The 13,268-nt window shown below is 47.5% G+C and overlaps 1 protein-coding gene across 1 annotated transcript in view; it reads right to left on the bottom strand.

Moving 5' to 3' along the window:
• Nucleotides 1–657: 657 nt before the first annotated feature.
• nrarpa (NOTCH regulated ankyrin repeat protein a) overlaps nt 658–13,268 on the bottom strand; it is a 41,212-nt gene continuing 28,601 nt past the window's right edge. The window contains exon 2 of the mRNA XM_070873511.1: nt 658–748. Coding sequence (XP_070729612.1) covers nt 727–748 — 22 coding nt within the window. The 3' untranslated portion in view covers nt 658–726. The remainder of the gene's footprint in view (nt 749–13,268) is intronic.

Genomic DNA, 13,268 nt, shown 5'->3' with positions numbered 1-13,268 from the left:
GTCCAGTCGGGCGCCATGGAGTCTGTCCTCATCCGCTGAGTCTTTTTCTTTATAGCATGCCTTTGTTTCTCCATCATCCTCCGGTCCAAATTGCCCTGTGTTTTTTTTAAACTACTTATTTCTATTTTTAATTTGTGCCATTTCTCCAATTTAGGCCTGGCCTTGGCCTCATACTGTAAACACTGACTAACCACTATCAATCCTTCCTTAGAGTCTTTCTTGTGTTTTTGTTTGTCCCACCATTCTCTTTGCTTAGTGGTCATCTGAAAAATATCTGCTAAAGAAATCTTTCGGTCCGCAGTCCAGCATATCCTTACACACCATACTCAGTTTGGTACGTTGTACCTCTATATCGGTTTCATTGTATCAGATATCACCCGTCCCTCTGCTTGGTTTCTCTTAAACCCAGAATCTACGCCCCCTCCCCTGATATTTTCCTATTGATTTAAACTGTATTCTTAGGTACTGATTGTCCCTCCCTAAAGTCTACTATCCCATCGATACCTTATGATAGTTTCTATCGTGACCTCCCAATTCCCTCAAGTCTTTTGCACCATAACAAACTTTTCACAGATTTAGGTACCCCAGGCAACTGACACGTTTTGCAACAGCTTACCTCGGATTATGAGTTGTAGTTTAAATATACTCACTCGTGATGCTCTGTAAAACGCCCGTCTCTTGTTCCCCGTGGGTACCCTGCTCGGGGCGCCAACTGTTGTGGAGTATTTAAATATAACACGACACAAGTCTGTATATGGAGAAAATAATTGTTTATTTCCACTCGATCGATCAAGGGAGAGATGGCTGGCACCAGTCCCGCACTGGGTACACCCCCACCGCTCTCGCCGAACAAATCGTCGGGTTACTGTCTTTATACAGTCAAAATACATACAAAATCATGAAGTTCTGCAAGGAAGCTTTCCATTTGTTGTTTCCCTGCCGCATCACAAAGTTTCACCTAACTACTATGATTACATTGGTTAATACAATTATACTGACAGCAAGTTTCGTTACCTCCCCTGTGCACCCTTTATCTGATTAGTTACGTGCTACATCATTTTCATGTCTGTGAACTCTTCCACTCCTGGCTGATCTGCCCTCAACCAGCTGCGGGTTCTCAATCATCCAATGATTCCTGTAATCTCTTACCACCCCATGTGACCTAGCCCTGGAGTGTATTTTTCCCAACTATCTGTTTTTATCTGTGATTAAGTGATCTATCTTCCTGAGAGTTCTGGTTTAGCATTTTCCCTGTGTTCCATAGCATGTATCTTTCTTTTTTTTCTTTCAGTCTTGCTTATGGTTTTTAACTTTACTTAATTAGGTTCCCTTTGATTAATTAGCAACCCTCTACTTAATTTTTTTCTCTGCTATGGTGTTCCAGGTTGGGACTATAATGGGGAGGGTTATGATGGTCAGTGTTTGGACTCTATGTGGAGGATGGAGGTCAGTGTTCGGACTGTAATTGGAAGGATGGGGGTCGTTGTTGGGACTGTATTGTAAAGGATTGAGGTAAGGTTTTAGATTGTAATGAGGACAAAGTAGGTCAGTGTTGAGACTTCAATGGGGAGGATGGATGGCACCCTTGGGACAATAATGGAGAGGATGGAGTTCAATGTTGGGACTGTAATTGGCAGGGTGGAGGTCAATGTTGAACTATAGTAACAAGGATGGAGATCACTGTTGGGATTGTAATGGGGAGGATGAAGTTCAGTGTTGGAACATTAATGGAGAGCTTGGAAGTCTGTTGTGCGACTGAAATGGGGAGGGTGCAGGTCAGTAATTGGGAGGATGGTGCTCAGAGTTGGGACTGTTATAGCAAGGCTGGAGGTCTGCGTTGGGACTGTAATGGGGACAATTGAGGTCAGTGTTGGGACTGTAATGGCGAGGATGTAGGTCAATGTTGGGACTGTAATGGGGAGGATGGAAGTCAGTGTTGGTGCTGTAATGTGTGGAATGGAGGTCAATTTGGGGACTGTAATGGGGAAGGTGTTGGTCAGTTGTGGGACTGTAATGGTTAAGGTTAAGGTCAGTGTTAGGAACGTAATTGGGAAGGTGAAGGTTAGTGTTGGAACTGTAATGCAGGGTAGGTGTCGGTGTTGGGACTGTAATGGAGAGGGAGGATTCCGTGTTTGGACTGTAAGTGGGATGTAGTGGTCAGTGTTGGGACTATAATGCAGAGGGAGGAAGTCAGTGTTGGGATGTAATGTGGAAGGTGGAGCGAATGTTGGGACTATAATGGGGAGGAAGGGGGTGGAGTTCTCTGTGGGGACTATAATGAGGAGGATAAAGATCAGTAACAAAGAGGATGGAAGTCAGTGTTGGGTCAGTAATGGGGAGGATGGATATACGTAATTGGGGTCAGTGTTGGGAATATATTGTAGAGGATGGAGGTCATTGTTGTGAATGTAATGAGGAGGATGAAAGGCTGTGTTGTGACTGAAATGGGGAGGAAGGAGGTCAGTGTCGGCACTGTAATGGGAAGGAAGGAGGTCAGTGTCAGCACTGTAATGGGGAGGAAGGATGTCATTGTTCGGACTGTAATGGGGAGGAAGGAGGTCAGTGTTCGGACTGTTATGGAGAGAATGGAGATCATTGTTTGGACTGTAATTAAGAAGATAGGGTTCAGTATGGGGACTGTAATAAAGATGATGGAAGGCAGTGTTGGGATTGTAATGGGGAGGAAGAAATTTAGTGTTGGGACTCAAGGGGAGAATGGAGGTCGGTGTCAGGAATGTATGGGGAGGGTGGAGGGCACTGTTAGGACTGTAATGGGGAGGAAAGAATTTAGCGTTGGGACTCAAGGGGAGGGTGGAAGTCAGTGTGGGGACTGTAATGGGGAGGAAGGAGGTCAGTGTTGCAACTGTAATGGGGAGGATGGAGTTCGTTGTTGGGATTGCATTGGGGATCATGCAGGTCAGTGTTGGGACTGTAATGGTGAGAATGGTGGTCGGTGTAGGAATGTAATGGAGAGGATGGAGGCCAATGTTGGGATGTAACGGAGAGTGTAAAGTCCTGTCCCCGCAGTACAGATTCACATGAGGCACATACTGAAGTCAAGGTCACTCAGGACCTGCACCTTTATTGCACAGCTCTCGAATGCCACACTTGCCTGAGACCTGTCCTTATATACCTGTTTGGGACAGATATCCAGTGTCTCCTGCAAGTGCACCCCTGGTGGCAAGGTAAGCTTGTGGTTACAGATCATCTCTGGTTATAGTCATGTATAGCAAGGTAAGATACGGTTATGTACAGTAGTGTGAGATACATGACATCACCCTCCCCCAAGGTCTTATTGTCTTTATAGGTTCAGTCTCTCAGGTGGTCTACGCTCTCGCGTGGAGCATCTTAGTTGTGGTTCAGTTGTTTGCCTTGGTGCCTGTTTTTTTTCGGGGTGATTGCTGGTATCTCGCCTGGGCTGTCTGTTTCGTTCAGTGTGATTGTTGGTGTCTCGCCTGGGCTGTCTGTTGGGATTGCCCTTTCCTCAGGTTCTTCCCTCTATCTGTCCACCAGGTATGGTGTGAGTTCCACATTGTAGTCTGCCTCTGGTTCCGCAGTGTTGTTGGTAAATCTACTTTTGACTTGGTGTCCATGCTTCCGGCAGGTTTGGCCATTGTCCATTTGTACCACCAGTAGCCTGTTTCCTTCCTTGCCTGTTACTGTCCCTGCAAGCCATTTGGGACCCCGGCCATAGTTTAACACAAACACTTTGTCCCCGATCTCATTCCATCTCCCCCTCGAATTTCGGTCATGGTACTCGGTTAGATTACGGCACTTTGCCTCAACGATTTCATGCATGTCTGGGAGGATTAATGAGAGCCTTGTCTTTAAGGCCCGTTTCATTAATAGTTGAGCGGGGGAACTCCAGTCAATGAATGCGGACGAGATCTGTATGCCAGCAGCAGTCGCGACAGGCGACCCTGCAGTGTGGGACCTTGGATTTTGAGCATGCCTTGTTTAATGATCTGCACTGCTCGCTCTGCCTGGCTGTTGGAGGCTGGCTTGAAAGGTGCCGTCTTAACGTGATTTATGCCGTGGTCACTTATAAAATCTTGGAATTCTGCGCTGGTGAAGCATGGACCATTATCACTGATCAATATGTCAGGAATGCCGTGCATTGCAAACATGATTCCAAGGCTCTCCACAGTGGTGGAGGTAGTGCTCAAGTTTAAAATGGTGCATTCGATCCACTTTGAAAATGCATCTACAACTACGAGGAACATTTTGCCCATGAATGGGCCCGCATAGTCTACGTGCACCCGCGACCACGATTTGGTGGGCAAGGGCCAGGGGCTCAGGGGGGCCTCCCTGGGGGCATTACTGAGTTGGGCACAAATGGTGCACCGTTGGACGCAGAGCTCAAAGTCCGCGTCAATACCAGGCCACCAGACGTGGTATCTCGCCTGGGCTGTCTGTTTCGTTCAGTGTGATTGTTGGTGTCTCGCCTGGGCTGTCTGTTGGGATTGCCCTTTCCTCAGGTTCTTCCCTCTATCTGTCCACCAGGTATGGTGTGAGTTCCACATTGTAGTCTGCCTCTGGTTCCGCAGTGTTGTTGGTAAATCTACTTTTGACTTGGTGTCCATGCTTCCGGCAGGTTTGGCCATTGTCCATTTGTACCACCAGTAGCCTGTTTCCTTCCTTGCCTGTTACTGTCCCTGCAAGCCATTTGGGACCCCGGCCATAGTTTAACACAAACACTTTGTCCCCGATCTCATTCCATCTCCCCCTCGAATTTCGGTCATGGTACTCTGTTAGATTACGGCACTTTGCCTCAACGATTTCATACATGTCTGGGAGGATTAATGAGAGCCTTGTCTTTAAGGCCCGTTTCATTAATAGCTGAGCGGGGGAACTCCAGTCAATGAATGCGGACGAGATCTGTATGCCAGCAGCAGTCGCGACAGGCGACCCTGCAGTGTGGGACCTTGGATTTTGAGCATGCCTTGTTTAATGATCTGCACTGCTCGCTCTGCCTGGCTGTTGGAGGCTGGCTTGAAAGGTGCCGTCTTAACGTGATTTATGCCGTGGTCACTTATAAAATCTTGGAATTCTGCGCTGGTGAAGCATGGACCATTATCACTGATCAATATGTCAGGAATGCCGTGCATTGCAAACATGATTCCAAGGCTCTCCACAGTGGTGGAGGTAGTGCTCGAGTTTAAAATGGTGCATTCGATCCACTTTGAAAATGCATCTACAACTACGAGGAACATTTTGCCCATGAATGGGCCCGCATAGTCTACGTGCACCCGCGACCACGATTTGGTGGGCCAGGGCCAGGGGCTCAGGGGGGCCTCCCTGGGGGCATTACTGAGTTGGGCACAAATGGTGCACCGTTGGACGCAGAGCTCAAAGTCCGCGTCAATACCAGGCCACCAGACGTGGGATCTGGCTATGACCTTCATGAGAACGATCCCCGGGTGCTCGCGGTGGAGCTCTCAGACAAATGCCTCTCTGCCTCGCAGAGGCATGACTACTCGGCTGCCCCACATCAGGCAGTCTGCTTGCAGTGATAGCTCATGCATGCGCCTATGGAAAGGTTTGATCTCCTCGGGGCAGGCATCGCGAGCCTCTGCCTAGTCTCCAGTTAGGCCACATCTTTTTACTAGGGATAACGTGGAGTCGCTGGTCGTCCAGGCTCTGATTTGGCGAGCCGTCATAGGCAAACCTGTGGACTCAAAGACATTGATTGCCATGACTATCTCACAGTCCTGTTCGTCAGACCCTTCCATGGCCAGGGATAGCCTGCTAAGCGCGTCGGCACAGTTGTCTGTGCCTGGTCTGTGCCTTATGGTGTAATCGTAAGACGCCAGCATGAGTGCCCACCGTTGAATGCGTGCCGAGGCGTTGCCGTTTATTGCCTTGCTCTCGGATAGGAGGGACGTGAGAGGCTTGTGGTCGGTTTCTAACGCGAACTTGGCCCCGAATAGGTATTGGTGCATCTTTTTGACACCCGTACACGCATGCGAGCGCCTCCTTCTCCACCATTCCGTACCCGCGCTCCGCCTGTGAAAGTGACCTGGAGGCATAAGCTATGGGTTGTAATTTGCTCGCACTATTGACATGTTGCAAAACGCACCCGACCCCATACACTGACGCATCGCATGTGAGAACTAGCTTTTTACTTGGGTCAAAGAAAGTCAAAACACTGTTGGAACACAGAAGGTTGCGTGCCTTATTGAAGGCGCGTTCCTGGGCGTCCCCCCAAAACCAATCGCACCCCTTCCTGAGTAGCACGTGGAGAGGCTCCAGCAGCGTGCTTAAGTTCTGCATAAAGTTCCCAAAGTAATTGAGTAGCCCGAGAAAGGCGCGCAGTTCTGAGACATTCCGGGACCTGGGTGCCAGGTGAATTGCTTCTGTTTTGGACTCTGTTGGGCGGATTCCATCAGCGGCAATCCTTCTGCCCAAAAATTCAACCTCGGGTGCGAGAAACAGGCACTTGGATTTCTTCACTCTTAGGCCTACCCGATCCAACCGCTTTAGTACTTCCTCCAAATTACGGAGATGGGAGTCGGTGTCCCTGCCCGTGATAAGTATGTCGTCTTGAAATACAACCGTCCCCGTGATGGACTTGAGCAGACTCTCCATGTTGCGCTGGAATATGGCAGCTGCCGACCTGATGCCGAATGGGCATCGATTGTACATGAAAAGGCCTCGATGTGTGTTGATGGTGATGAGTAGCTTGGGCTCATCGGTCAATTCTTGCGTCATATACGCAGATGTGAGATCTAGTTTTGAGAAAAGTTTTCCTCCAGCCAATGTGGCAAATAAATCCTCCGCTCTGGGCAGCGGGTACTGGTCCTGTAGGGAGACTCTGTTTATGGTAGATTTGTAGTCCCCACAGATTCGTACGGATCCATCAGGCTTCATGACTGGGACGATGGGACTTGCCCAGTCGCTAAATTCCACAGGTGATATAATGCCCTCCTGTCTAGTTCGTGTTCAATCTTTTCCCTCATCACATAGGGTACAGCTCTGGCCTTGTGATGGACCGGTCTAGCATCCTGTGTGATGTAGATTTTGACTTCAGCCCCTTTGAAAGTGCCCACACCTGGTTGAAAGAGATGTTCAAATCGCTTTATAGCTGTTGAGCAGGAGGTCCATTCCTCTGACGACATGGCGTGAACATCATCCCATTTCCAGTTTAGTTTTGCCAGTCAGCTTCTCCCCAGCAGTGCTGGGAAATCTTCGGGGACAATCCACAGGGGAAGTCGGTTCACTGTCCCTTTGTGTGTGACGGAGAGCATGGTGCTGCCGAGGACTGGGACGATTTCTTTGGTATAGGTCCTTAGTTTGGTGTCGACTGTTGTGAGTTTTGGTCTGTCTCTTTTGTGCGGCCACAGCTGTTCAAATTGTTGAGCGCTCATGAGAAATTGACTCGCTCCCGTATCCAGCTCCATGTTGACGGGTATCCCATTGAGTAGGACCCTCATCATTATTGGAGGCGTCTTGTTGTAGGAGCAGTGGCCATTGATCGTGTTGACCCGCTGTACATCGGCGACCCTGGTACTGTCCCCACCATCTTCTGGTCCGCTTTCCGACCTTTTCGATTCGTATACCAGCCGGGCTGCCGTTTTTCTGCACATGCGGGCCAGATGCCCTGTATATTCACAGTTCCTGCAAACAGCATGCTGAAATCGACACCCCCTTGATGAGTGCCTTCCCCCACATCTCCAGCACAGACCGCTTCCATTGTTTCCAAAGAATGAGCTGCGTCTGGCTGATCTCTCTTGAGCTTCTCTCAGTTTGTCGTTGATTGCTCGAGGTTGATGTTCGGACTGTAATGAAGATGATGGAAGGCAGTGTTGGGATTGTAATTGGGACAAAAGAAATTAGTGTTGGTACTCAAGGGGAGAATGGAGGTCAGTGTTGGCACAGTAATGGAGAGGATGGAGGTCGGTTTTGTGACTGGATTAGGTATAATGCAGGTGGGTGTTGGGACTGTAATTGTGAGGGTGAAGGTCAGTGTTGAACTGTAGCAAGGAGGATGGAGTGCTCTGGTTGGACTGTAACAAAGCAGATGGAGGTCACTATTGCAATTGTAATGGGGAGAGTGGAATTCAGTGTTGGGACAGTAATGGGGAACTTGGGGGTCCATTGTGTGACTGAAATGGGAAGGGTAGAGGTCAGTGTTGGGACAGTAATTGGGAGGATGCTGCTCATTGTTGGGACTGCAATGAGGATGGAGGTCGGCGGTGGGATTGTAATGGAGAGGGTGGAGACCAGTGTTGGATTGTAACGGGGAGGATGGAAGTCAGTGTTGGTGCTGTAATGTGTGGGATGGAAGTCAGTTTGGGGACTGTAGTGGAGAATGTGTTGGTGAGTTATGGAACTGTAATGCTTACGGTGAAGCTCAGTGATTGGAATGTAATTGGGAGGGTTGAGGTTAGTGTTGGGACTGTAATGTGGAAGGTGGAGCTAATGTTGGGACCGTAATGGGGAGGAAGTAGGTCTGTGCTGGGGCTGTAATGGAGAGAATGGAGATCAGTGTTGGGACTGTAATGAAGAGGATGCTGGGCAGTGTTGGGTCTGTAATGGGGATGATGGATATACATGTTGGGATTGTAATGGAGAGGATGGGGGTCAGTGCTGGGACACTAATGAGGAGTTTGGAGGTCTATCTTGTGACTGAAATGGGGAGCGTGCAGGACAGTAATTGGGAGAATGGTTCTCAGTGTTGGGACTTCAATGAGGATGATGGAGAATGGTGTTGGAACTGTAATGGGGAGGATTGAGCTCAGTCTTAGGAGAGTTATGGGGGGAAGGTGGTCAGTGTTGGTACTGTAATGGAGAGGACGGAGTTCAATGTTGGGACTGTAATTGGCCGGGTGGAGGTCAGTGTTGAACTGTAACAAGGGAGATGGAGGTCTCTAGCAGGACTGTAACAAAGTGGATAGCGTTCAGTGTTGGGACAGTAATGGGGAGGTTGGAGGTCCAATCTGTGACTGAAATGGGGAGGATGCAGGTCAGTGTTGGGACAATAATCGGGATGTTTGAGGTCAGTGTTGGGACTGTAATGGCAAGGCTGGAGGTCAGTGTTGGGACTGTAATGGGGACGATTGAGGTCAGTGTGGAACTATAATGGCGAGGGTGTAGGTCAATGTTGGGACTGCAATGGGGAGGTTGGAAGTTAGTGTAGTAATTAAGAGGATGGAGGTGCATTTTGGGACTGCAATGAAGAGGATGGAGGTCAGTGTTGAATCTGTAATCGGGAGGATGAATATAGATGTTGGGACTGTAATGGATAGAATGGGGGTCAGCGTTGGACTGTAATGTGGAGTGTTGACATCATTGTTGTGACTGTAATGGGGAGGCTGTATGTCAGTGTTGAGTCTGTAATGGGGAGGTTAAGGCTCAGTGTTAGGAATGTAATGAGGAGGAAGGAGCTCAGTGATGGGACTGTAATGGAGAGTGTTGGGACTTTAATGTGAAGGCTGGAGGATGGTCTGGGAACAGTAACAAAGATGATGGAGGTTGGTGTTGGACTTGTATTGGGGAGGAAGGAGCTCGGTTTTGGGACTGTAATGGGGAGGATGGACGTTGATGTGTCGACTGTAATGGAGATGGTGGAGCTCAGTGTTGGGACTGTAATGGGGAGGATTGATGTCAGTCTTGGGCGGGGAGGAGTTCAGTGTTTGTATTGTAATGGAGAGGATGGAGTTCAATGTTGGGACTGCAATTGGGAGGGTTGAGGTCAGTGTTGAACTGTAATGAGGAGGATGGAGGGCTCTGGTAGGATTGTAACAATGCGAATGGACATCACTGTTGCGATTGTAATGGGGAGGATGGAGATCAGTGTTGCTGCTGTAATGGAAAGGATGGATGTCAGAGTCGCGACTGTAATGCGATGGGTAGATGTCGGTGTTGGGTCTGTAATGGAGAGGGAGCAAGTCAGTGTTGGGATGTAATGTGGCAGGTGGATCACCTGTGAACTCATTGAACTCATCCCTTTTTGGCGTGGAAGCAAGTCATCCTCATTCGTAATAAGGTGAATGAATTAACTACGCAGATAGCTGTTAATGGATATGATGTAATTGGGATTACGGAGACGTGGCTCCAGGGTAACCAAGGCTGGGAACTCAACATCCAGGGGTTTTCAATATTCAGGAAGGATAGACAGAAGGGAAAAGGAGGTGGGGTAGCATTACTGGTTAAAGAGGAGATTAACGCAATAGTAAGGAAGGACATTAGCGTGGATGATGTGGAATCTATATGGGTAGAGCTGCGAAACAGCAAAGGGCAGAAAATGTTAGTGGGAGTTGTGTACAGACCACCAAACAGTAGTAGTGAGGTTGGGGATGGCATCAAACAGGAAATTAGGGATGCGTGCGATAAAGGTACAGCAGTTACCATGGGTGACTTTAATATGCATATAGATTGGGCTAACCAAACTGGTAGCACTACTTTGGAGGAGGATTTCCTGGAGTGTACAAGGGATGGTTTTCTAGACCAATATGTCGAGGAACCAACTAGAGATCAGGCCATCCTAGACTGGGTCTTGTGTAATGAGAGAGGATTAATTAGCAATCTTGTCATGCGATGCCCTTGGGGAACTGTGACCATAATATGGTAGAATTCTTCATTAAGATGGAGAGTGACACAGTTAATTCAGAGATTAGGGTCCTGAACTTAAAGAAAGGTAACTTCGATGGTATGAGACGTGAATTGGCTAGGATAGACTGGTGAATGATACTCATAGGGTTCACGGTAGATAGGCAATGGCAGACATTTAAAGATCACATGGATGAACTACAGCAATTGTACATCCCTGTCTGGCATAAAAATAAAATGAGGAAGGTGACTCAACCGTGGCTAACAAGGGAAATTAGGGATAGTGTTAAATCCAAGGAAGAGGCATATAAATTGGCCAGAAAAAGCAGCAAACCTGAGGACTGGGAGAAACCTAGTATTCAGCAGAGGAGGACGAAGGGTTTAATTAGGAGGGGGAAAATAGAGTATGAGAGTAAGCTTGCAGGGAACATAAAAACTGACTGCAAAAGCTTCTATAGATATGTGAAGAGAAAAAGATTAGTGAAGACTAATGTAGATCCCTTGCAGTCAGAATCAGGTAAATTCATAATGGGGAACAAGGAAATGGCAGACCAATTGAACAAATACTTTGGTTCTGTTTTCACTAAGGAAGACACAAATAACCTCCCGAAAATACTAGGGGACCGAGGGTCTAGTGAGAAGGAGGAACTGAGGGAACTGAGGGAAATCCTTATTAGTCAGGAAATGCTGTTAGGGAAATTGATGGGATTGAAGGCCGATAAATCCCCAGGGCCTGATAGTCTGCATCCTAGAGTACTTAAGGAAGTGGCCCTAGAAATAGTAGATGCATTGGTGATCATTTTCCAACATTCCATGGACTCTGGATCAGTTCCTATGGATTGGAGGGTAGCTAATGTAACCCCACTTTTTAAAAAAGGGAGAGAGAAAACAGGGAATTATAGACTGGTTAGCCTGACATCGATAGTGGGGAAAATGCTGGAATCAATTATTATTGAATCACCATGAATTTATGAAAGAGAAATGATGCTTGAAAAATCTTCTAAAATTTTTTTGAGGAGGTAACTAGTAGAGTGGATAAAGGAGAACCAGTGGATGTGGTGTATTTGGACTTTCAAAAGGCTTTTGACGAGATCCCACACAAGAGATTAGTGTGCAAAATTAAGGCACATGGTATTGGAGGTAATGTATTGACATGGATAGAGAACTGGTTGGCAGACAGGAAGCAAAGAGTTTAAATAAAGGGGTCCTTTTCAGAATGGCAGGCAGTGACCAGTGGGGTACCGCAAGGTTCAGTGCTGGGACCCCAGCTATTTACAATATATATTAATGACTTATACGAAGGAATTGAATGTAATATCTCCAAGTTTGCAGATGACACTAAGCTGGGTGGCAGTGTGAGCATGTGAGGAGGATGCTAAGAGGCTGCAGGGTGACTTGGACAGGTTAGGTGAGTGGGCAAATGCATAACAGATACAGTATAATGTGGATAAATGTAAGGTTATACATTTTGGTGACAAAAACAGGAAGGCAGAATGGTGACAGATTAATAAAAGGGGAGGTGCAACGAGACCTGGGTGTCATGGGATATCAGTCATTGAAAGTAGGCATGCAGGTACAGCAGGTAGTACAGAAAGCAAATGGCATGTTGGCCTTCATAGCGAGAGGATTTGAGTATTGGAACAGGGAGGTCTTACTGCAGTTGTACAGGGCCTTGGTGAGACCTCACCTGGAATATGGTGTTCAGTTTTGGTCTCCTAATGTGAAGAAGGACATTCTTGCTATTGAGGGAGTGCAACGAAGGTTCACCAGACTGATTCCCGGGATGGCAGAACTGACATATGAAGAAAGACTGGATCGACTAGGCTTATGTTCACTGGAATTTAAAAGAATGAGAGGGGATCTCATAGAAACATATAAAATTCTGACGAGATTGGACAGGTTAGATGCAGGAAGAATGTTCCCGATGTTGGGGAAGTCCAGAACCAGGGATCATAGTCTAAGGATACGGGGTAAGCCATCTAGGACAGAGATGAGGAGAAACTTTTTCACTCAGAGAATTGTGAACCTGTGGAATTCACTACCACAGAAAGTTGTTGAGTGCAGTTTGTTGGATATATTCAAAAGGGAGTTAGATGTGGCCCTTACGGTTAAAGGGATCAGGGGTTATGGAGAGAAGGCAGGAGTGGGTTACTGAAGTTGCATGTTCAGCCATGATCATATTGAATGGTGGTTCAGGCTCAAATGGCCTGATCTTGCATGTATTTTCTATGTAATATGAGGGGGAAAAGAAGAAAGAAGGAAGAATGAAGAAGGAGGAGGAAGGAGGAAGGAGGAAGGAGGAAGAAGGAAGAAGGAGAAGAAAAAAAATGAGGAGATTAATGGTCAGTGTTGGGCCTGTAACAAAGAGGATGGAGGTCAGTTTTGGGACTGTAAAAGGGAGGGTGGAGGTTAAATGTTGGGCCAGTAATCGGGAGGATGGATACACATGTTGGGACTGTAATGGAGACAATGGGGGTCAGTGTTGCGAATGTAATGGAGAGGATGGAGGTCAGTGTTGAGAACGTAATGAGTAGGATGAAAGTCAGTGTTGCGACTGTAATGGGGAGGGTGGATGTCAGTGTTGGGTCTGTAATGAGGAGGAATTAGGCGAGTGTAGGGATTGCAATAGAGAGGACAGAGGTCAGTGATGGGACTGTAATGGGGGGGATGGAGGTCACTATTGGGACTGTACTGGGGAGTGTGAACATAAGAACATA

The sequence above is a fragment of the Pristiophorus japonicus genome, unplaced genomic scaffold (assembly GCF_044704955.1).
Source record: "Pristiophorus japonicus isolate sPriJap1 unplaced genomic scaffold, sPriJap1.hap1 HAP1_SCAFFOLD_498, whole genome shotgun sequence".
NCBI classification, from domain to species: Eukaryota; Metazoa; Chordata; class Chondrichthyes; family Pristiophoridae; genus Pristiophorus; species Pristiophorus japonicus.
The sequence above is the reverse complement of the archived record's forward strand: the minus strand, read 5'-3'. Positions and strand labels throughout refer to the sequence as shown.